Source organism: Stegostoma tigrinum, chromosome X, assembly GCF_030684315.1.
Source record: "Stegostoma tigrinum isolate sSteTig4 chromosome X, sSteTig4.hap1, whole genome shotgun sequence".
In the NCBI taxonomy this organism is placed as follows: Eukaryota; Metazoa; Chordata; class Chondrichthyes; order Orectolobiformes; family Stegostomatidae; genus Stegostoma; species Stegostoma tigrinum.
The window spans coordinates 3,784,721-3,809,519 of NC_081404.1; the positions used below are offsets into that span (position 1 = coordinate 3,784,721).

At 43.3% G+C, this 24,799-nt stretch overlaps 1 protein-coding gene across 4 annotated transcripts in view; it reads right to left on the reverse strand.

Moving 5' to 3' along the window:
* The window catches only part of LOC125448355 (rho guanine nucleotide exchange factor 25-like), a 418,447-nt gene that overhangs the window by 375,023 nt on the left and 18,625 nt on the right, over positions 1 to 24,799 (reverse strand). For all 4 annotated transcript variants that reach the window (XM_059643473.1, XM_048523634.2, XM_048523635.2 and 1 more), the window contains exon 2: positions 20,405 to 20,636. In XM_059643473.1, coding sequence (XP_059499456.1) covers positions 20,405 to 20,603 — 199 coding nt within the window. In that variant the 5' untranslated portion in view covers positions 20,604 to 20,636. The remainder of the gene's footprint in view (positions 1 to 20,404; positions 20,637 to 24,799) is intronic.

The window sequence follows — 24,799 nt, forward strand, 5'->3', positions numbered from 1 at the left end:
TAAATTAGAAATTAATTAAAGCTAAGAAAAACTGAAGAACAGTAACAGTTTTCATGGCAATAAGTGGCCAATCTAGCTGAAAACTGGAACTCCATTGAAGAGAATAAGTTTGCCATCTTGTGGAGGAAAGAGTCATTTTCTTTCTGCAAGTTGACTTTTGATCACCCACTAGATTATACCCCCAAAATTTCCCACTGAGTGTTTGTCATTTTAAGCACCTTCCAACATGGGAGAAATCATTCAGCATCAGTTTTGGGTTGGAAACAGCGTGGGTCAAATCGAAAGTGAAAGAACAGCTTGCTTTTCAGAAAGACATCTGTTCACATGCAACAAGTGCCTCAAAGTGTCCCAAACACAGCTGAAGAGCAGCAACTGTTGCTAAGTGGCAAATATGGCAATCCTTTTCCACAGTGTAAGATCCGTTAAGCAGCGTGACTAATGACCTTTGGTGCTGTCTTATACAATATGATAACGTACAGCGCAGAAACAGGTTATTCAGTCTATTTTGTCTATGCCAGTGGTTAGTTAATGCTCCACACAAGCCTCCTTGCATCCCATTTCATATCACTCTGCCAGGATATCCCTCTATTCCTTCCTCCCTCGTCTGTTTATCCAGGCTCACCTTAAATATATTGATGCTATTCACCTCAACTACTACCGCTCTCCGGAAAAAGAGTCTTTTTTTAAATTTATTCACAGGATGTGGCAAGGTAGCATTTATTGTCCATTCCTAATTGTCCAGAGGGCAGTAAAGAGTCAACCACGTTGCTGTGGGTCTGGAGTCACATGTAGGCCAGATCAGGTAAGGATGGCAGTTTCCTTCCCCAAAGTACATTAGTGAGTTTTTCCTGACAATCAACAACAGTTTCATGGTTATCATTACACTCTTAATTCCAGATCTGTATTGAATTTTAATTCCACCATGGTCGGATTTGAACCCAGGTCCCCAGACATCACCTGGATCTCTGGATTGACAGGCTAGTGAAAATACCACTAGACCATTGATTTGATTTGATTTATAATTATCACACAAACTGAGATATGGAGAAAAGTATTGTTTTGTGTCCTAACCAGACAAATCATACCTTACATCAGTACATCAGGGTAGTAGGACAGAATGCAGAACAGTATTACAGCTACAGAGAAGGTGTAGAGAAAGATCTACGTGTATCTGGTGAAGTTCTGTTACTAATCCCATGACAAGACATGAGGGATAAAAGACTTCTTCTTTTGAGAGGTCTGTTCACAAGTCTGGTAACAGCAGGGAATAAGCTGCTCTTGAATCATTGCCTCCCCAAAAGGTTTTACATGAGTTCCTGAATCATTACTGTCTCATATGTATTCCCCCCTAGTTTTACATTATGGCCATCCCACTGAACTTCCTTATCCTTTCAAAGTTTTCTTTTACTCAAGAAAGAAATTCCAGCCTGTTCAGTCGTTTCTGGTACGTATCATCGTTCTGGGTAAAAACCGAAAGAACTATGGATGCTGTAAATCAGGAAAAAAATCAGACGTTGCTGGAAAAACTCAGCAGATCTGGCAGCATCTGAAGAAAAAAATCAGCGTTAACATTTTGGGTCCAGTTTACTGAGAAAGGGTCACTGGACCTGAAACATTAACTCTGATTTTTTTCTTCACAGATGCTGCTAAACCTACTGAGCTTTTCCAGAAATTTTGTTTTTGCTTCATCGTTCTGAGATCCTGTCAATCTTGTTTCGCTCTTCCTCCAGTTATTTTGCATCACTTTGTTAATATGGATACCAGAACAGTACACTGTACTTCAAGCGTAGTTGAATCAAGATTTTACACAGGTTTCACATTATTATTTGGTATTTGTTCTATTTTCCTAGATGTGAACTTTGTTTGAACTTTAAACCACCTTGTTACCCTGCAAAGGGACACCAGAAGAAGTCTTTTATCCCTCATGTCTTGCCATGGGATTAGTAACAGAACTTCACCAGATACACATTGCTTTGGTTCCACCTTTAACCCACAGCAACACATGGCAATGTCCAAATTGGCACTGAGTTTCTGGAATGGAGCTTAGATCCACAACATAGGAACGTGAGAATGCCGCTGAGGTGGACTATCAGGCAGATTGGCCTTTATGACAAGAGGATTCGAGTACAGGAGCAGGGATGTCTTGCTGCAGTTGTATGGGGCCTTAGAGCCCATTAGAAACAGGAGCAGGCCTTTGACACCACTATGCCATGTCACAAAACCATGGCTGATCTCCCACTCCAGAGCATATTTCTGCACCGCTCTTGTATCCCTCAACATCTTTCATATGTCAAAATCAATCAATCTCAGTCTTGAACATACTCAATGATTGAGTCTCCATAGCTCTCGGGGGTGGGGTAGAATTCCAAAGATTCACTTCCCTTTGAGTGAAGAAATTCCTCCTCCTCTTAGATTTAAAGGAGTGTCCCATGCTTCGAGCTTGGTTTCTGCTTGACTGCCAATGTGCTCTGTCACAAATAATGGGCTACATCTCGTTGGAAATGTATTGGTGAATTAACCATCCTCACCATTGTTTGCTGGTTAAAAAAATGCCAGCAATTTGCAACACAAATATAATGCAGTCTGAACAGTGAGGCTGCAAGGTACAATTTACATTGCTCTCTGCGATCCACGGTGAAAGACGTTATCCATAATGTGAGTGACAAAGTGGCTGGGCAGTGATTCTGCTAATTTTGTTTCTATTTGCATGGACCTCCAAGGTCTGTGCATGGTGGCGACTTCTGGAACTGGACATCAAATCGGCGAGCGGCACCCAGACACCCATTACCATGTGCAGAATGTTGGGGCAGCCACACACCTTACAGAGAACATTGCCCGGTATTCAATCGATCAGTGGATGGCGATTTTGACCGACAGTCCAACTTCATTGGAAAGTACCACCCGCTGCCTCATATAAATACACCATTTAGTTGCAGGAGTAGACCATTCATCCCCTCGAGCCTGCATTCAATAAGATCATGGTTGATCTGATTGTGGCCTCAATTAACCCTATAGGGAGCCACCCAGAATCTGTTTGTGCTCATTCACAAAAGAAAAAAACAGCCAGTGCGTGGTATGATTCAGAGTGAAGACAACACTGCTCTCAACAAGGCGAACAAACTACCATGATGCATCCGTAGGTAACCAATTGTAAGTCAATGTTGTGTGTTGCTGAGGGGGTTTCTTTACATTAATACGGGGAATGCAGACTTCCATAAGGACATGGATGCAGGCAACATGGATTCTGGCACTTGGAGCTGTAAGCAATGATGAGAAACTGGTCAGCATGAACTTGTTGACCTTAGCAGTCAAATAATCCGGATTTTGAAACAAAGAGAGGTTAACGATTATTATTAATCTAAAATTGAGAACACAGCACTGAAGAATGCAAATCTCAAAACACAAGGCCAGAAGTTCAAAGAATCTATTGCTGAAGGGACAGTGGGTGTGTGGAGCACAGTCTTGGTGAACAGGTTGACTAACAGTAATTAGAAGGAAGCTGGATGAAACTGTAGTTTGAAGCAGGAATGAATATTATTAATAGAAATGGCGATGAACAAATGCTATGTGACTCAAAGGATGTCGTGACCATGAAATATCAGTCCAAAGAAGTCGTCATGAATAGCAGCTAGGATAGGTTAGTGGTTCAAACTTCACTGAACCTTCTGGTCGAGGGGAAAATACTCTGAGGAGATTCAACTGGTTGCAGAGATGGTGGCAAAATGGGCAAATTACTGGATTAGTCATAGAATCATATAGTAAAGAGGTCCTTCAGCCCATCAAGTCTGTACTGCCAAAGCAATACTAAATTTACACTCGTCCCACTTTCCAACACCAGACTCTCAGCCTTGAATGCTATGACATTTCAAGTGCTCATAAAAGTACAGTAAACTTTTTATTATCCAGCACCCATTGAACTAGGAGCATGCTGGTTGATAAAATGTTCCAGATAATCAAAAGATTTACATAATCAATGTTAAAATGGTGTAACAGAAATGTAATGCAGGAGTCTATACATCACTGCTATACTTTATTTACATTGTAAAATACTTCAAATATAGTATAACATTGCCTTAAATAAAACATACTCGCAGACAGTCTTCTCACACATCCTCAACTGGCTTCACAGATATCGCGGTAGATCACAGTATGGGAGGAGAAATTGACTCCAAAATGAATCAACTGATAATATTTCGTGTAGCCATTCGATTGAATAAGTACATTTATGTTGAGGTAAATAAATTTATAAACTATAATAAATGGGCAGAAGAATACAGTAAACTTCACAGATAATGAGGTATCTAATTTTTGTCGGTTTATCAAGAGCACTGGTTCATGAGGAGCCAGTTAAAACAAAGTTAGCTGTACTTTTTTTTTAAAGGTTGTGAGGTTTCCTGCCTCAACTACTCTCCCAGACAGTGCATTCCAGGTCCCCACCACCATCTAGGTGAAAGGATTTCTCCTCAAATCCCCTCTAAACCACCTGCCTCTCACTTTAAAAGTCTCAGCCCCTTGTTATTGACCCAAAGACTAAGGAGAACAGCTGCTTTCTATCCATCCTGTCCATGCCCCTCAAAATCTTACACATCTCGATCAGGTCCCCTCTCAGCCCTTCTCTGCTCGAAAGAAAACAACCTGAGCTTATCCAATCTCTCTTTGCCACTAAACTGCTCCATTGCAGGCAACATTCTGGTGAATCTCCTCTGCACTCTCTCCAGTGCAATCGTTTCCTTCCTACAGTGTACAGACTAGAAGCGCACACAGTAATCCACCTGTGCCCTATCCAAAGTCCCATACAGCTCCAACATAACCTTCCTGCTCTTATAATTTACGCCACTGCTGATAAAGGGGAGGGTCCCATAAGCTAGTAAACCACAGGCCAAGATAATTCTCTAAGGATATGGCTGCAAATCCCACTATGATGGTTGGTAAAATTAAAATTGAATGAAAAGTCTGGAATTTAAAGCTTCCCACAGCCCAACACGGGAAGAGTGAGTGGCGAGAGAGCTCCCCCAATATCTGCAGTGGCCGTGTCAAGAACAGGCAGCTGAGGTCTCCCGGAGAGCAAGCTAAGTGGAAGACTCAAAGACTGTTAACTTTTAACTTTATTCCTTTAATTTTCTAGTTTATATTAAGAAGGACTTTAATGTTAACTATTACCTTATTTCTCTACTTTTCTACTTATTCTATGAAGGTAATGCTTAACTTTTTAACTTTGTCTCTTTTACTACTTCGTACCTTTGTACCTAAAAAGGTGCCACGTGTGGCAACATTATAAACCTTTCGTTATACTCCTATACTTGAGTAAATGTGACAATGAAACAAAATCTAAATCTAAATAATGGGAGCTTGCCAGAAAGATATGATGATAATTGTGGGTAGATCTTAATTTGCACATAGAATAGTCTCTCCTTCCACAGGAGGCTAAGGAAATTCGGCATGTCCAGAAGGACCCTCACCAACTTCTACAGATGTACAATAGAAAACACACTGTCCGGGTGCATAATGACCTGGCACGATAACTGCTCTGTAAGAAACTGCAGAAAGTTGTGTACATAGCCCACACAATCATGGAAGCCATCCATGGACTCAATCTACACTTTTCGCTGCCGTGGAAAGGCTGCCAACAAAAACCCCTCCCACCCCTGGTAATGCTCTCTTCCAACCTCTTCCGTCAGGCAGAAGGTACAGAAGCTTGAACACATGCAGCAACAGGTTCAAGAACAGCTTCTTCCATAAAGTCACCTGATGAAGGAGCGGTGCTCTGAAAGCTTGTGATTTCAAGTAAACCCGTTGGACTATAACCTGGTGTTGTGTGACTTCCAACTTTGTCCACCCTGGTCCAACACTGGCATGTCTACATTAAATCTAATGTTGACCTTGCTTTGTGTACCTCCTGTGCAGCCATAACTTTGTATGCCTCACTCTGTCTGAGCACACTACAATCTGTACGTCCTTGTTTGCTATGATCTGCCTGTACTGTTTGCAAAATAAAACTTTTCACTGTACTTTGTACATGCAAAATCAAATCAAATCAAAAGACTGGGAAAAAACAGATTGGCAAAGATAGGCTTAATGAGTACTTCGTAGCATGTTTTCAGGACAGTTTCTCAGAACAGCAAGCTCTGGAACCGACCAGAGAGCAGGTTCCCCTGTGCTGGTATTGTGCAAAGAAATATAATTAATTAATAACCGCATAGGGAAGGCATACACCCCCAACCTCAGGTAATAGCAATCTTAATATGGTTGATTTTACATTCAGTTTGAGGAAGAGAAGTGTGGGTCTAAGACTAACATTTTAAACTTAAATAAGAGCAGTGCAAGGGCATGAAAACAGAGGTAGCAAAAGTGAATTGGTAAAATGAACTGGCAAAATAGGTTACAGGGCATGTTAACAGAGATGCAGCAATAGATGTTTAAGGGAATATTTCAGAATGGGTATGAAAAACGCATAGTCATGAAAAAGAAGAACATGAAGGGGAGGACATCTGCGGTTAACTAAAAAAAAAGTTACAGAAAGTAGCAAACTATTTAAAAAAGCATATAATTGTGCAATGATGGCCGGGACAGCAAAGGAGTGAACAAAATATATATTTAAAAAATGATTAAAAGAATAATAATGTTGGGAAAAAAATCGAGCATGAGAAAAAGCTAGCTAGAAATATAAAAATAGGTAGTAAGAATTTCAATAGAGATTTAAAGGAGAATTAACAAAGTAAACATTATAGAGTCACAGAGGTGCACAGCACAGAAACAGACCCTTTGATCCAAACCATCCATACTGACCAGATAGCCTAAATTAATATAGTCTCATTTGCCAACATTTGGCCCATATCCCCCTAAACCCTTCCTGTTCATATACCCATCCAGATGCCTTTTAAACCAGCCTCCACCACTTCCTCTGGCAGTTCCTTCCATACACATACCATCCTCTGTGTGAAAAAATTGCCCCTCAGGTCCATTTTGAATCTTTTCCCTCTCACCTTAAACCTATGTCATCTAGTTCCTTGTTTATATCTTTGTTTTAATGGATGACACAGTGGTTTGGTGGTTAGCACTACACCCTCACAGTGTCAGGTACACAGGTTCGATTCCACCCTTGAGCGACTGTCTGTGTGGAGTTTGCACATTCTCCCCGCATCTGCGTGGGTTTCCTCCGGGTGCTCCGGTTTCCTCCCACAGTCCATAGATGTGCAGACTAGGTGGATTGGCCATGCTAAATTGCCCACGTGTTCAGGGATGTGTAGATTAGGTGGGTTATAAGGGAACGGTCTGGGTGGGATGCTCTGAGGGTCAGTGTGGACTTGTTGGGCCGAAGGGCCTGTTTCCATGCCTCATAGGGGTTCTATGATTCTATGAAAGTGGGTCTTGGGTAATTAAGATTGGAAATTGAGATGACAGATGAATTGAGTGGAGATTTTGAACCAGTCTTGACTATAGGCAATATAATAAGCATCCTAGAAGGAAGGGACAAATTCAGGCAAATTACAACTATTACAACTCACTGGGGTAGCAGGCCAGAAATCAAGCACTCCTATCCCTGTAGTCGGTACAATAGTTAAGACTTTTATCAAAGTATGCAACATTTCCTAATTTACAGGTCTTTTAGGCCAAGGTTGCCAAAAAGCATAGACCAGGTGCCTAGACTCAATAAGAATTACAATTTACTACAAATTGATTCTACCAATGACCAATTATGAAGAAGCAATATATAACTCTACAAGTTAAAACTCTAACCTCCCTTATAAACGCCCCTGGCATACACATATAAACAGACACAAAAACCATGGGTGTTATGGGTGGAGGAAAAGACGAGGAAGTCAGTTGGATGGTGCACAGTGTTCACCGAGATGATCCATTAGCATGTCAGGATTGGCTATTCCTTGATTTTCCTCCTCCAGAAGCTTTCACTTGCAACAGGAGGCACAGAGCAACCAGTTCACACTTTATAACGTCTCTGATTTATAGGTTAAGAGCCACCACTTGCAGCAACTGATGAGGGAAAATGAATCGGTTTCCTCCAAGCCGAGGCATTTTGTATAGCAGAGGGAAGGACAGCACCTTCCTTTTTGAGATCTGACGGCTTCTGCCTAATCACTCACACTCACAAGTTGTCAGCTACCTGGAAACCAATCAGACAGTTGTTGGCTGGCAAAAGATCGTTGTCATCAACTACTGCACAGACCAATCAGCAGGCTGAATCTTCCTTGAGGCACATTCCCAGGCTCCAACTTTTAAAAAGTCTGGGATTAAGAATCTACTGATCACCATGAAACCATTGCCGAATGTCAGAAAAAACCTATCTGCTTCACTAGTGTCCATCAGGGAAGGAAATCTACCACCATCACCTGGCCCAGCCTACATGTGAATCCAGACCCACAGTAATGTGGTTGGCTCTCAGTTGCCCTCTGAAATGGCTGAGCAAGCCACCCAGTTGTACGAATCACCACAAAGTCTCAAAGTAATGAAACCGGATGGATCACTTGGCATTGACCTGGGCACCAGAAAAGACAACAGCAGAAACAGCTATGCCAACACTGCAAAGTCCTCCTCACTAACGTCTGGGGGTTAGTGCCAGAATAGGGAGAGCTGTCTCACAGACTGGTTAAACCTCAGCCTGACACAGTCATACTCTCAGATTCATACCTTACAGACAATGTCCCAGACACCACCATCACCATCCCTGGATCTGTCCTATCTCACCGGCAGGACAGGCGCAGCACAGGGGACGGCGCAGTGGGATACAGTCAGGAGGGTGTTGCTCCAGGAGTCCTCAACATTGACTCCAGACCCCATGAAGTCTCATGGCTTCAGGGTAAACATGGGCAAGGAAACCTCCTGCTGATTACCACATACCGTCCTCTGATGAATCAGTACTCCTTAATGTTGAACAACACTGAGAGGAAGCACTGAGGATGGTAAGGACACAAAATATACTCTGGGTGGGGGATGTCAATGTCCACCACCAGGAGGGGCTCAGCAGCAGTACTACTGGTTGAGATGGTCGGGTCCTAAAGGACATAACTGCTAGACTGGGTCTGCAGCAGGTGGTGAGGGAACCAACAAGAGGGAAAAACATACTTGACCTCATCCTCACCAATCCGCCAGCTGCAGATGCACCTGTCCATGACAGTGTCGGTAAGAGTAACCATCGCACAGTCCTAGTAGAGACAAAGTCCCACCTTCACATTGAGAACTTCTCTATCACCATGCTAGTTGGGACAGACTTCAAACAGATCTAGCAACTCAAGACTGGGCATCTATGAAGCGCTGTGGGCCATCAGCAGCAGCAGAATTGTACTCTAGCACAATGTGTAACCTCATGGCCTGGCATATCCCCCACTCAACCATTACGACCAAGCCAGGGGATCAACCCTGGTTCAATGGAGGGTGCAGTAGGGTATGCCAGGAGCAGCACCAGGGATACCTGAAGATGGGGTATCAACCTGGTGAAGCTACCAAACAGGACCACGTGCACCCCAAACAGTGAAAGCAGCAAGTGATAGACAGAACTAAGTGATCTCACAACCAATAGATCAGATCTAAGCTCTGCAATCCTGCCATCCAGTTGTGAATGGTAGCAGAAATTAAACAAGTCACTGGAGGAGGAGGCTCCACAAATATCCCCATCCTCAATGATGGAAGAGCCCAGCACATCAGTGCAAAAGATAAGGCTGAAGCATTCGCAGCGATCTTCAGCCAGAAGTGCCGAGTGGAAGATCCATCTCAGCCTCCTCCAGTGGTCCCCAGCTTCACAGATACCAGTCTTCAGCCAATTCGATTCATTCCACATGATATCAAGAAATGGTTAGAAACACTGGAGACTGCAAAGGCTGCGGGACCTGACAGTATCCCGGCAATAGTACTGAAGACTTGTGCTCCAGAACTTGCCTCTCTCCTAGCCAAGCTGTTCCAGTGCAGATACAACCCTGGCAACTACCTGACAATGTGGAAATTTGCCCAACTATGTCCTGTACACAAAAAGCAGGACAAATCCAACCCGACCAATTACCGCCCCATCAGTCTACTCTCGATCATCAGTAAAGTGATGAAGGTGTCAGTAACAGCGCTATCAAGCAGCAACTGCTCAGCAAAAACCTGCTCAGTGACGCCCAGTTTGGGTTCCACCAGGGCCACTCGGCTCCTGATCTCATTACAGACTTGGTTCAAACATGGACAAAAGAACTGCATTCCAAAGGTGAGGTGAGAGTGACAGCCCTTGATAGCAAGGCTGTATTCGACCGAGTGTGGCATCAAGGACCCCCAGCAAAACTGGAACCAATGGATATCAGGGGGCAAACTCTCCGGTGGTTGGAGTCATATCTGACACACAGACAGATGGTCGTGGTTGTTGGAGGTCAGTCATCTCAGCTCCAGGGCATCTCAGCAGAAGTTCCTCAGGGTAGTGTCCTAGGTCCAACCATCTTCAGCTGCTTCATCAATGACCTTCCCTCCATCATAAGGTCAGAAGTGGGGATGGTCGCTGATGATTGCACAATGTTCAGCACTATTCATGTCTCCTCAGATACTGAATCAGTCCATATTCAAATACAACAACATCTGGAAAATATCCAGGCTTGAGCTGACAAGTGGCAAATGACATTCATGTCACACAAATGCCAGGCTATGACCAATATGCTGGTCTCTTATTATCACCAATAAGAGACAATCTGACCACCGCCCCATGACATTCAATGATGTTACCATCACTGAATTCCCCCATTATCAACATCCTGGAGTTTATCACTGACCAGAAACACAACTGGACTCATGACGTAAACACAGTGAGTACAAGAGCAAGTCAAAAGTTCGGAATACTGCAACAAGTAACTCACCTCCTGACTCCCCAAAGCCTGTCCACCATCTACAAGGCACAAGTCAGGAGCGTGATGGAATACTCCCCACTTGCCTGGATGGGTGCTGCCCCATCAACACTAAAGAAGCTCAACACCATCCAGGACAAAGCAGCTCCCGCTTGATTGGCACCAGATCCACAGACATCCCACTCCCTCCACCACCAACACTCTGTAGCACCAGCGTGTACCATCTACAAGATGCACTGCAGAAATTCACCGAAGATCCTCAAACAGCACCTTCCAAACCCACAATCACTTCCATCTAGAAGGACAAGGGCAGCAGACATACGGGAACGCCACCCCCTGGTGACAAGCAATGTCTGCGCTTTCTGAACGTAGTCTGGTTTGTTCATAATGACAATCATGCGCCCTTTGTCCGCTGCTAGGATTATGATGCTCTTGTCTTTCCTGAACTTGTCCGGTGCTTTCCTCTCTGCTGTGTTCAGGTTGTCTTCTTTGTTCCTGTTGTGTATTGTGGCAATTACAGTTTGTCAAGTGCTTGCCGTTTTGTTCTGGTGGACATTGGAAAACAGCTTATGGTAAAATGAAAAGAACAGACTAAACCAGCTTTTGTTTGTTTGTGAGGTTAGACCTGGAGGTTAACTGCAGGCTGATTCCTGATTAAAAAGATTCCTACAGACACAGTGACCCCGGGAAGATCATTTAAGCAAATAGCAAAAGTTGGCTATTAAGAAGGTCAGTACCAGAGAACTGGTTTTGGCAAGTCTGGAAGAGACCTTATGTTCAAGCAGACAGTGAATGAGACGTCATGAGGATTCAATCAGTCTATAAGGGTAGAACCAGAACTAAAGTTTAACTATGTTTCCTAAGAGATTGTTCTGGCTGCTGTTGAGACAGGGTGAATATTTGAAAGCTCCCTTTCCTAATCGGATACACCAGCTTCTGAAAGCCCAAAGAGAGGAAAGCTCCGTTAGAAGTATTGCTGCTTTTGCCTATGTGAATGGGCAAGGTGACCCCGATCACAGTTTCAGGATAAATAGCTAAGGAATCCACATTTATGCCTGTGAAGCAATGCATTGTGAAAATTATTTAAGTAATTGGCCAGTTTTGCCATTTTCTTTTATTTATCCCTTAACTGTCTGTTTGACGTTTTGAGTAAATGGAGCTGAAAAGTAATGTTTCAGGTTTTAAGCACAAACATTAACCAGCTTACAGTGTTGTTTAATTTTCTCCTGGCTAAAGTTATTGCATTGTTAATAAATAGTTGAATTTTTTTTGTGATACAAATTCAATGTCTGGAAATTAATCTTTAGCAAACTCTGGTTAAGAACCATGAAAGTGACTATATGGCATCATCTGTGGTTTACTGTGTTGTGAATACAGAGGTCAAAAGGCTGATTTAAGTCATAGAGTCATACAGCATGGAAACAAACCCTTTGGTCCAATCCGTCCATGCCTACCATAATCCCAAACTAAACTAGTCGCACCTGCCAGCATGTGGCCCATATCCCTCCAAACCGTTCCTATTCATGTACTCATCCAAATGCCTTTTAAACGTTGTAACTGTACTACAGCTACCACTTTCTCTGGAAGTTCATTCCACACACGAACCACCCTCTGCGTAAAAAAATTGTCCCTCATGTCTTTTTTAAAATCTTTCTCCTCTCATCTTAAAAATATGTCCCCTAGTCTTGAAATCCCCCACCCTAGAGAAAAGACAAAAATAGAAATTGCTGGAAAAACTCAGCATGTCGACAGCATCTGTAGAGAGAAATCAGAGTTTGTGATGGAGGCGATGGCCTAGTGGTATTATCACTGGACTGTTAATCTAGAGACCCAGATAACATTCTGTGGACCCAGATTTGAATTATGGTAGAATTTGAATTCGATAAATATCTGGAATTAAGTACCTAATGATGACCATGAATCTACTGCTGATTGTCAGAAAAACTTATTTGGTTCACTCTTGTCCTTCAAGGAAGGACACTGCTATCCTTACTTGGTCTGGTCTACATGTGACTCCAGACTCACAGCAACGTGGTTGACTCCTAACTACACTCTTGAGCAATCAGAGATGGGCAATAAATGCCCTCATCCTATGAATGAATTTTTTAAAAGTCAATGTTTCAGGTCAAGTGGCCCTTCCTGTATGGAAAAGACACCTGCCACTCACCTTATCTATACCGTTCATGATTTTACAAACCTCTATAAGGTCACCTCTCAACCTAATATGCTCCAGTGAAAAATGTCCTACCCTATCCAGCCTCTCCTTATAATTCAAACCCTCCATTCCCAGCAACATCCTAATAAATCTTTTTTTAATCCTCTCCAGTTTAATAATATCCTTCTTATAACATAGTGACCAGAACTGCACACAGTACCCAGAAGAGGCTTCACCAACATCCTGTACAATCGCAACATGACGTCCTAACTCCTATATTGAATGGTCTGAGCAATGAAGGCAAGCGTGCTAAATGCCTTCTTAACAACCTTGTCTACCTGCAGACACTGTCTCCATATCGTAACACTATAGAGTCTTACATCATATAGAGAAGTCAATTGTCCATCATGTCTGGCTGGCTCTATGGTAGAATTATATAATTAGTTTGACCGGCCTGCTCTTTCCTCACTGCCCTGCAAATCTTGCTTTCTTGCATTTGTATCTGACTCCCCTTTGAAAATCGTTCCTGAATCTGCTTCAAACAATGCATTCCAGATCATCAAAACACATTGTGCAACAAAATAAATCTCAATGAACATCTCAGATTTTTTTCTGGCAGTGATCATGAATCTACATACCCCGGTGAGTGAAGGTCCGACATGTAGAAACAGCTTCTTCCTATTCAATCCATCAAGATCCCTCCAATTTATTTAAATTTTGCAATGTGACTTGTTTAATCTAAACAAAAACTGAAGTGCTGCGGATGCTGAAAATCAGAAACTAAAATAGAAATTACTGGAAAGCTCAGCAGGTCTGGCAGCACCTACAAACAGAAATCAGAGTTAATGTTTTGGCTCCAGTGAACCTGCCTTAGAACTGATGGTAGCTTGGAAAATGTTGGTTTTTATGCAGAAGATAGGGTGGGGTAAGGAAGGGGTAGGGAGTAAATGATAGGTGGGGATCGAGCCCAAAGAGAGAGAAGAACAGTTGGATAGACAAAGGATGGATAACAGTCAGGCTAGGAGGATGAATGGCTTTTAAAGGGGACACTTACTGACTAACAATGGGTTGTGTGTAATAGTAGACCATGTGATAACAAGGCCTGGTGTGTAGGGGATGTGGTGAGGACATAGGAGAAGATGCCTCAAACCCTAAAATTGTTGAACTTGATATACAGTCCAGAAGGATGTAGGATCCCCAACAGGAAGATGAGGTGCTGATCTTCCCACTTGAGCTGAGCATCACTAGAGCACTGCAACAAGCCTGAGGCAGAGATGTTGGCCAGGGAACAGGGTAGTTTATTAGAGTGACAGGAACTGGAAGCTCAGGGTCATTTTTGCAGACAGAACGTTGATGTTCTGAGAAGCGGTCACCCAGTCTACACTGCGTTTCCCTAATGTAGAAGAGACCACATTGTGAGCAGTGACTGCAGTTGACTAGATTGAAGACCATGAATCAGTCCATCCTAGCATTGGTTCCTTTCATACTATTTTAACATGTCCAAGAACCTACTATTTGCATTCGTGCATCATCCCCAAGTGATTTGATCCACTGCATACCTTGGTCCCTCTGAATTCCATTTTTTCCACTTCCATAAAACACCTTGAACACCTCAGCACCTCACACTCCACTCACCCTCTTCACCTCACATAGAACCTCAATCCTCTTTTCGGTACAAGCCAAGAAAGCTTGCATTTTGCTCACACTTGCCATTTATGTACATGAGGGGAAGTAACTGAAACCAAGCCCTATTCAATCCCACCGTGCTCTCTAGTCTGCATTGTCTCGTGGTCCTAGATTCTCCTCAATCCTGGAATCTCATTCTTGTGTCTAAATTCATCCACTGCCTCGACGTCCCATTCTTGAGCTGTTCTCCATTTAAGTAATAACACTAATTTTTATATTCTTCCTACTAAAATGAACGACTTCACATTTTCTCACATCGTACTCCACCTTCTAGATTTTTACTCACTCACTTAACCCATCTATATCTGTCTGCAAGAGGTAATAGGAACTGCAGGCGTTGGAGAATCTGAGATAACAAAGTGTGGAGCTGGATGAAGGCAGCAGACCAAGCAGCATCAGAGGAGCAGGAAGGCTGACGTTTCGGGCCTCGAGCCTTCATCAGAAAAAGAAGGTTCTAGACCCGAAACGTCAGCCTTCCTGTTCCTCTGATGCTGCTTGGCCTGCTGTGTTCATCCAGTTCTACACCTTGTTATGTCTATCTGCAACTTGTTTATATCTTCTTTACAACATACTTTGCTACTTACCCTGGTGTTGTCTATGAATTTATTTACACGCTTTCACCTGTCTCATCTAAGTCATTGACAGAAATTAGAAAATGGTGAGCTTCTAGCACAGGCACCTGCAGGACCCCACGCATCACATCCTGTAAATGACCCACGTATGTACTCTATTTCTGTCAGCCAGGTAATTTTCTATCCATGCTGATGTATTTCTCCAACACCATCAGGTTTTTGATCACCGCCTGAACCCTGAAATGCGGCTTATTGTTTTATCCAAAGGATAGTAGCCACAAGAATGTAGCACAGCCACAACGTCAGCCTCAATTAGGCCTCAGGCCTTCAAGCGGGCTTAAACTCACAACTGCTTGGCCTCAGAGAAACAGATATTTCCAATGGAGGCAAGTTCGGAGAAATCCAGATGACATTTACATGAAAAATATTTATTGGAACAAGTATAGAGGTACTTGGGGCTTCAAGTGCCATTTCACATTAACAGTGAGGAGTTTGATACAGAATAAAATATTTACCTTTATTACTGCTCAGATCCTGAGATCATGGCTTATCTCTCAACCAAAGCTCAACATGGCTGCTAAAGTTAATACCTGCAAGAAATATATCTTGAGTTTGCCACAGGATTCTGGCTTATCAAAAGAAAATAAAAAGTCACAGAAAGGCATAGTGACAGAGTTTTTTTTAACAACATGGAAAGAGGACTTTCGGCCCATCGTGTCCTTGTCAGTCAGGAGTGTGATGGAATACTCCCCACTTGCCTGGACGAGCGCAGCTCCAACAACACTCAAGAGCTTCAATACTGTCCAGGACAAAGCAGCTCCCGCGTGATTGACACCACATCCACAAACATCCCACTCCCTCCACCACCGATGCTCAGTAGCAGCAGTGTGTACTGTCTACAAGATGCACTGTAGAAATTCACCAAAGATCCTCAGACAGCACCTTCCAAACCCACAACCACTACCATCTAGAAGGACAAGGTCAGCAGATACACGGGAACACCACCCCCTGCAAGTTCCCCTCCAAGCCACACACCATCCTGACTTGGAAGTATAGTGGTTGTAGCGGTTCAAGGTTGCAGCTCACCACCACCTTCTCAAGGGGCAAATAAAGATGGGCATTAAGTGCTGGCACAGCCAGCGATGCCCATGTCTCATGAGCCAATGAAAAAAAAGCCTTGAAATACTGACTTGGCGGACAAAAGTGGATGCCAGATGTTCCTGGAAACAAAACGGCTGTCCTCAAAACAACTGCAGGGAGGTCATAACCCCTGCAAAGACCTAAACTGACTCCATCAGTAGACAGATCTACAACAGCTACCGAACCTGAGGCAGGCCTTGCGATCTGATCCGATGCTGAAGATCTGTACAGAGGCCATTTGGTCAATTGAGCTAAATAGATAGGTTATCCTGTAAAGCTAAGCCTATAATCAGAAAGGAGGGAATGCATCAAACGAAAACCATCACTATCCTTCCCAGCTTTCAGAGCTTTCTATCCACATGTCCCATTCCAAAGACCTTCAAGCTTGAAAGGAGAAATGAATGTTGGTGTTTCACATGGTCAAGACCTGGTAAAGCATTTTACAGCCAGGGAAGTATGTTTGATTTGTGCTGCCTGTTGCAGGATAGAACAAAGTGAGCCTCAAGACCTTTTTAATGTATTAACACTCAGTGAACTTTATAAATCACTGTTAAGCTTCAGCTTGTGTCTTGGGGACAATTCTGAGCCTTAGAAAGAAAATAGAGGAACTGTTTTCTGGTTGAGGAACCTCAGCTATGAAGAGGGTTTGGAAAAATTCTCTTTGCAACAGAGAAGGTCAGAAAGTGACTGAATAGAAGCTTTCAAGATGCGGAGAGGATTTGAGAAAGTAGACACAGGAAGCTTATTCTCCCCGTGGTGAGTCGGTCAATAATTATAGACCACAGGCTTAAATTCACTGGGAAAAGATCTAGACAGGCAATGAGAATTTTTTTTTATTTACTCATGAAATGTCGGCAGCGCTGGCTCGGCCAGCATTTATTGCCTATCCCTAAACGCACAGATGGCAGTTAAGAGTTACCCACATTAGAATTAGAATTAGCTTTATTGTCACATTTACTCATATGAGTACAGTGAAAAGTTTACAAAGTTACCACTTTAGGTACAAAGGATTCTTTTTATTAATTCACAGCATGAGGACATTGCTGGCCGAGAGAGCAGCTGAGAGCCAACCACATTGCTGTGGGTCTGGGATCAGTGGGAACTGAACACAGTATTCCATAAATGGTTGAACCAATGTCCTGTACAGCTGCAACATGATCACCCAACTGCTATACTCAAAGCACTGAACATGGCACAATCTTCCAGGCTCTTGAGTCCCACAGTAAGAGATTTGAGCACAAAAAAAAATCCAGGTTGCCATCCTCATGCAGCACAGATAGAGTGCTGCACTGTTAGCAGCACGGTCTCCCAGGTGAGATACTGAACCAAGCCCCCAGTTGTTCCCTCAGAGATGGACCTGAAAGATCTGACAGCATGATTTGCAAGAAGAGTAGGGGATTCCTCCCCTTGCGTCCCAGCCAGTACTTATTCATTGATCAGAATCGCAAAAAGCAAACCAATGTCTGGTCATGAACTCATTGCTATCTGTGGGAGCTTGCTGTTCCAACATCAGGATAGTGAACTACACTTCAGAAACTACTTTAGTGCATGCTGGGGTTTGTGAGAGCTGCTGGAGAATTGTTCATTTGAATTGATAGGAAGCATTGCTGTTAAAGCACTTAACATTCTGGCATTGACTCCTGTGAGCTATTGCTGGCTTAATGGAGCTGTGAACCCACTCAAAATTAATGTTTTGTTTTGTTTTGTTTTGAATAGGGATGCCACTAACACAGGTCTGTTCACCTCATGGTGCCACTTTCCTTCCCACAGAAAGACCTCTGATTCCTTTGCGAGCTTCAGGATTCCTTCAGGATCCTCAGATAGATGACAATGAAGCTTTTCAAACTGAATGTGAGCATGCTATTTAATGCCAACTGTCTTTGGATCTTAATGTCCAGTCAGAATTCTGCAGCGACTCTTGGTGCTGCTGCAGTTTCAATAGTCACCTCCTGGTGTGATAACTGAGATGAAGTATGCTGTTATTATCTCTGCCATTCTCATGACCTCCAATGCCAAGCTTCACCACCAGTACTCCTCATTTAACTTTGGCTATAGTCTTACAACTCATGTCACTGTAGAAATCCCAACATTAGACAGCTCTTTCCAGGCCCATATTGTCTTCGATCTAGAAGGACAAGGGCAGCAGATATATGGGAACACCACCCCCTGCAATTTTCCCTCCAGGCCAGTCACCATCCTGACTTGAAAATACATCGCCGTTCCCTCAGTATCACGGGGTCCACCCACAGCACATGGACTGCAGCCATTCAAGAAGGCAACTCACCACCACCTTCTCAAAGGGCAAAGGTCTCTCTTGCTTCATGTCATGCCCTTTTTGCATAAGGGCCTTTCGTCATAGCGTACACTGGGGTGGCTCGAGTTGAAAAGGCAGGGACCAAAAACTGCCTCAGCCTGGACAAGGATTGTCATTCCACACCATCCAGCCAATTCAGAAAACCAATTCAAGGGCAACTGGAGATGGACAGCACAGACTGGGCTTACCTGCTTCCCACGCTGCAAGAATGAATGAAATACAATTCTTTAGGGCTTCTTTGGGAGTTCTGAGGAAGGGTCACCGGACCCGAAATTTTAACTCTAATTTTTTTCTTCACAGATGCTGCCATTCCTGCTGAGCTTTTCCAGCAATTTCTGCTTTTGATTCTGTCTTTCGGACTTCTGCTCATTTACCTGGTTTCCTTCATTCTTGCGACCTTCATGTTTCCGTCAAGGCCTTCTGAGGGATTAACTGAGTTACTTCAGAGGGAATTTAAAAGTCAAGTGAATGAAGGTGTGAGATTGAAGTCACAGGAAGAAACGACAGAGTGCCTCCCCGAAACAATGTTAACAAATTAGGCACATTTTTATAACAACAACTTTTACGACACCAACATTTTAAAATTCAAGCCAATAAAAAACACATCATAGTCACAGAGTCATACAGCACAGAAACAGACCTTTCAGTCCAACCAGTCCATGCCAACCATAATCCCAAACTAAACTAGTCTCACCTGCCTCTGCTTGGCCCATATCTCTCATAAACATTTCTTATTTATGTACCTGTCCAAATGTCATCTAAATGTTGTAACTGTGCCCGCGTGGGATGGGGGTAGCTTCAGCTTAAACTACAAAAGACTTCAATATTAACTATTACTTTATTTCTTTGTTTTTCTACTATTCTATAAAGTAATGCTTAAGTTTTTAACTCTTGGTTTTCTTACTACTTTGTACCTTGGTCTTTTGGACCTAAGTATTTTATACCTAAGATGGCGCCGCGTGTTACACACTTTTCACTGTACTCCTGTACTTCTGTACTTGATTGCATGTCACAATAAAATCTAAAATCTAAATCATGGAGGGGCTTAGGGGCAAGCTGTTGTCTGAGATTTGTGCTGGGGGCATTGTCAACAGGAAATGGACTGGTCTAAACATACGCATATTTTGAAACGTGCACACATGGATCTTCACACACAAACACGTTTGCACAATGGTGCCAAGTATCCTAATGTCCACTGCAACTTCAGCCCTAGGTACACACACACACACACACACACACACACACACACACGCACACGCACACACACACACACACACACACACACACACACACACACAGATGCACAGAACACAGCTACCATTTAGTGGACTACATCAACTGTTTATCTCCAAACCAAACCTGCCCTGGGCAAGTGCAAACGTCCAGTGCAGAATTGGGGCAAAGAATCTCACTGGTACAGGATAACACACTAAGCTAGTTATGGGTTCTGTAGCAAAAGAACGTTCCCATCCCAGGATCACTGGCTCAACAGGGAGATGGCCCACAGCCAGGGAGGCTGACACAGGCCTATCCTCAACTGAAGGCAAGCCCAGCTTGCTGCAAGTCTTTTGGTTTTGGAATACTAATTTTGGTCCTGAATCGCATTGCTTGTTGGTACTCCATGCCAACACAAACACAGGCTGGAACCAAGAGGCCAGTTGCTAATCAGAGGGCTGTGAAACACATCAACAACAGAAGAGATAATCTTCTTTACCTTCACCGGATGGGAAAGAACATTCTGTCGGAACCGAGTCAGAAAGAATAGCAGCACTTGTTAGATTTGAAGCCCCAGGTGGGCGCTGGGCAGCAGCAGCATCTGGTGTGACCCAGTCAGTCTCGGGGTCTCCTGGTTCATTCTTGGTCTCTCTGCTCTCTGTCTGTGTTCCCTCATGACTGGGGGTCTCACGTTCCATCAGCTCTGCTGTTACTTCGCACGGATCTGATAGCTGTGGGAACAAACAGCACACCAGATCAGCTTGTCCCTTCATGGGAAATCTCACCCACAAGGATTCTGCAGTTTTCAGTCAGATGCTGTCAAAACATTTTCACAGGGCTGCTTTAAACCAAGCATGGCTCTGATGTTATTTAGGCTGACAGTATTAACAGTAACTAACTAAAACAGAAATTGCTGGAGAAACTCAGCAGGTCTGGTCAGATCTAAGGACAGAGAGAGAAAAACAGAGTTAATGGTTCATGTCCAGTGACCCTTCATCAGAACTAGAAACAGCTTGGAAAAGGTGGCATTTATGATGGGGTCAGGGATGGGGTGGGGGGGTGGTGGAGTGAGCAGATAGTTGGAGAAGGAGTGAATCATCAGCAAACATCCCCTACTTCCAATCTTATGATGGGGGGGAGGTCACTGATGAAGCAGCTGAAGATGATTAGGCCTTCGACACTACCCTGAGGAACTCCTGCAGAGATGTCCTGGATCTGAGATGACTGACCTCCAACAACCACTACCATCTTCCTACGTGTCAGGTATGACTCCAACCAATGGAACTTGCACCTGATTCCCATTGATTCCAGTTTTGCCAGGGCTCCTTAATGTCACACTCACTCCAATGTGGCCTTGATGTCAAGGGCTGTCACTCTCACTTCACCAAAGCTGTGTTTTGCTGCAGCACTGCTGCAGGCTAGAGACAGAAATATTGGCCAGGGAACATGGTAGTGTGCTGAAATGACAGGCACCACCTCCTCACCTCTTCTAAGTCAGACAAAGGGTCACTAGACTTGAAACATTAACATGGTCTCTCTCTCTCCACAGATGCTGCCAGACCTGCTGAATTTCTCCAGCAATTTCTATCTTTAGTGTTTGTTTCAGATCTCCAGCGTCCTCAGTTCCTTGGTTTTATTTGAGCATTGACAGCATCAGTTTTCCCAGGTTCTTATACCAAATACTTTCTGAATATGACACAAATCCTGTTCTGGAGCCTTGTTATAACAGCAAGGCAAAGTTTGTTTACTGGCACTGACTGAAGGCCATGGGCAAACAAAGAAATTGAATGGTGGAAGAGGTGTAAAAGAAATTGCACCAAGAATATAGCATGGTCAAAAGTTAACATTGATACCTGCATATTTTTTTTAAAATTCATTCACAGGATGAAGGCATCTCTGGCTAGACAGCATTAATTGCCCATCGGCCAGTTAGGAGGCAACCACATTGCTGTGGATCTGGAGTCACATGTAGGCCAGACAAGGTAAGGATGGCAGTTTCCTTCCATAAAGAACATTAGTGAACCAGATGGGTTTTTCCAACAATCAACAATGGTTTCACAGTCATCATTATGCTCTTAATTTAATTTTTAATTAGATTTTAACTTTAAGATTCTTTTTTAACTTGAATTCAAATTCCACCATTTGCTGTCAGAGATGATGGGAACTGCAGATGCTGGAGAATCCAAGGTAACAAAGTGTGAAGCTGAATGAACACAGCAGGCCAAGCAGCATCTCAGGAGCACAAAAGCTGACGGAAGGGTCTAGGCCCAAAACGTCAGCTTTTGTGCTCTTGAGATGCTGCTTGGCCTGCTGTGTTCATCCAGCTTCACACTTTGTTATCCACCATTTGCTGTGGCAGGTTTCAAACCCAGGGCCCCAGAACATTCACCGAGATAGGCCTCGCCAGATTTCTTGTCCAATTCTGCCACACAGCTCGCCATAGCCCTCGTCATCCAGACCCCTTTAAAGATTCTACCCAGTTTTTATTTAAAGAAAATCCCCCTGAGGGGCTGATCGGAAGAGATGGAGGCCATTCAACCACTTCGCTCTGTTCTACCAGTCCAATAAATCCTGGCTGTTTTTCATACTATTGCTACATAACCCGTGATGTCCATAACTGGAAGATTTTATTTTGAATCTCCATTGGGATAATGCTGTCCAAATTTCCACAGCTTTCTGGGCATCATCTTTCCAGATTTGTACAACTCCTTATGTGAATAAAAATAACTTCAGGGCCTCAGTGACCTTGACCTGCCAAGAGATGCTAAGGATATATCCACGCCAGTTAACGCAGGAATTGCCTAGCTTTCTTTGCAGCCCAGGTCTCACCACTGTAGAGGAGTGTGTTGAGGATACAGGCTTGGTCAGCACGCAGTTTGGAGTTCTCAGTCAGGTTGCTGTTGTTCTTCATTCTCTTATGCAGCTCACACATAAAATCTGCAGCACTTTTAGACGGGGATTGCTCAAAATCATACATCTCTGATATGAAAAGAAATAATTATGGACTTATATAGTGCCTCTCACAATCCCAGGATGATTTGATTTGATCTATTGTTATCATTTGTACCTGAGTACAGTAAAAAGATTTGTTTTGTGAGCAGCACAGGCCCATCATAACATACATGGGCATACAGATCATAGGTTGTTTCAACAGAGCAAAACATGCAAGGTTACAGCTGCACAGAAGGTGCGCAAAGCAAGATCAACATTAGATTTGAAATTAAGAGAGATCCATTCAGCAGTCTAATAACAGCAGGGAAGAAAGGGTTCTTGAACCTGTTGATGCATGTGTGTTTAAGCTTCTGTATCTTCTGTCCTTTCTGTGACAACTGCTTTTTGGTATCAAGGGTTGTGTAGCAATAGTTCGCTCACAGAAAGCTCCCACAGGCAGCAATTATAGACATCAGTTTTCTTTAAATATTGCCTCAGACTACAGAGAAAACTTCCCTCTCTTGTTCAAAACAGTGCCACGTGACCCTTTACAGCCACCCAAGGGACAAACAAAGGTGTCAGTTTAACACCTCATCCTAAAGGCAGCACTTCCATCACTGCAGCATTCTCCCGATACTGCAGCGAAGGATTAGTCTTTATTCAAGGCTGCGTCAGCCTCTGGATTAGGCCTTGAAGCCGCAATCATTCTGTGATTTAAGGAAATAGGAGCCAAGTTTAATTTTGGAACCAAAACACACATCAATGATTAATTTTAAGGTTTCCAGGGTGCCCTGGGCTTTTATGCCTTTCAGAGGTCTCAAGACCAAATCTTAGAATTAAACTACACTGCAAAAATAACACAGTGACTGAAAAAGAGAACATATCGGACGTCCTTGGAGTTTAAAAGATTGATTTTGAACTGGCAGGGCTGTACTGAACACATTGCTACAGAACTGAGCACTAAGTTAGTGCCTGCAGTCATTCAGTTCCAAGTGCCAAGAATTCAGCAGCATGCTACTTTCTGTTCCTAGTCTCCAGTCCAGTTCCCAACTCTGGTTTCATCACAATGATCCACGCCCCTCCCAAATCCTGTAATGCTTGGTTCTGAAAATTATATCTGTAATGATCAGGTACCTTCTAGTACTTTCTATCACACCTTCAGCCTCAATGAACCAATCCTTTTCACATGTATTTACAACGTCCTTGTTCATGAAATCCTGATGTGGAGAGGTTGCTTCCCCTTGTGGGAGAGTCTAAGATCAGATGGCATCATCTCAGAATAAGGGCTCACACTTTCAAGACAGAGGAATTTCTGCTCTCAGAGGGGAGTGAGTCTGTGGAATTCTTTACCGCAAAGGGCTATCAACACTGGGTAATTACTGAGATAGATTTTTAAACAGCAAGTGCAGTACTGAGGCAGTGTTACACTGTTTTGTTGATAAGATGTCAAATTGAGGCTCTGTTTGCTAGATATAAAAGATTCCGTGGTACCATTTTGAAGAGGAGGATATGGGTTTTCCCCACTGCTATCCTTGTCAATATTGTTCCCTTAACCAACATCACCCAAACAAATTATATGATGATAATCACACTTTTGCTTGTGGGAGCTTGCTGTGCACAAATTGGCCACCAAGTCTCCTAGTGTCTGAACTACTACCTTCAGGCATTTCATTAGCTATTCAGTGTTTTAGAATGTCCTGAACTCTCTGAAGGCACTTGATGAATGCCAATCTGTCGTCTTTATCAAATGTCATAACTTGCCATTACCATATACAGCAAGGGAGGCAGTGGTTTTGTGGTGATGTTACTGGACTAAAAATCCAGAGGTAATGATTTGGTTCAAACCCCACCAAGGTAGTTGCTAGAATTTAAATTCAAATTAAATCTGGAATTGAAAGCTCATTGCAGCCACAAGAGGGGTGTAGTACATAAGCAATTACTGCACTAATAGTGATAGTCGTGA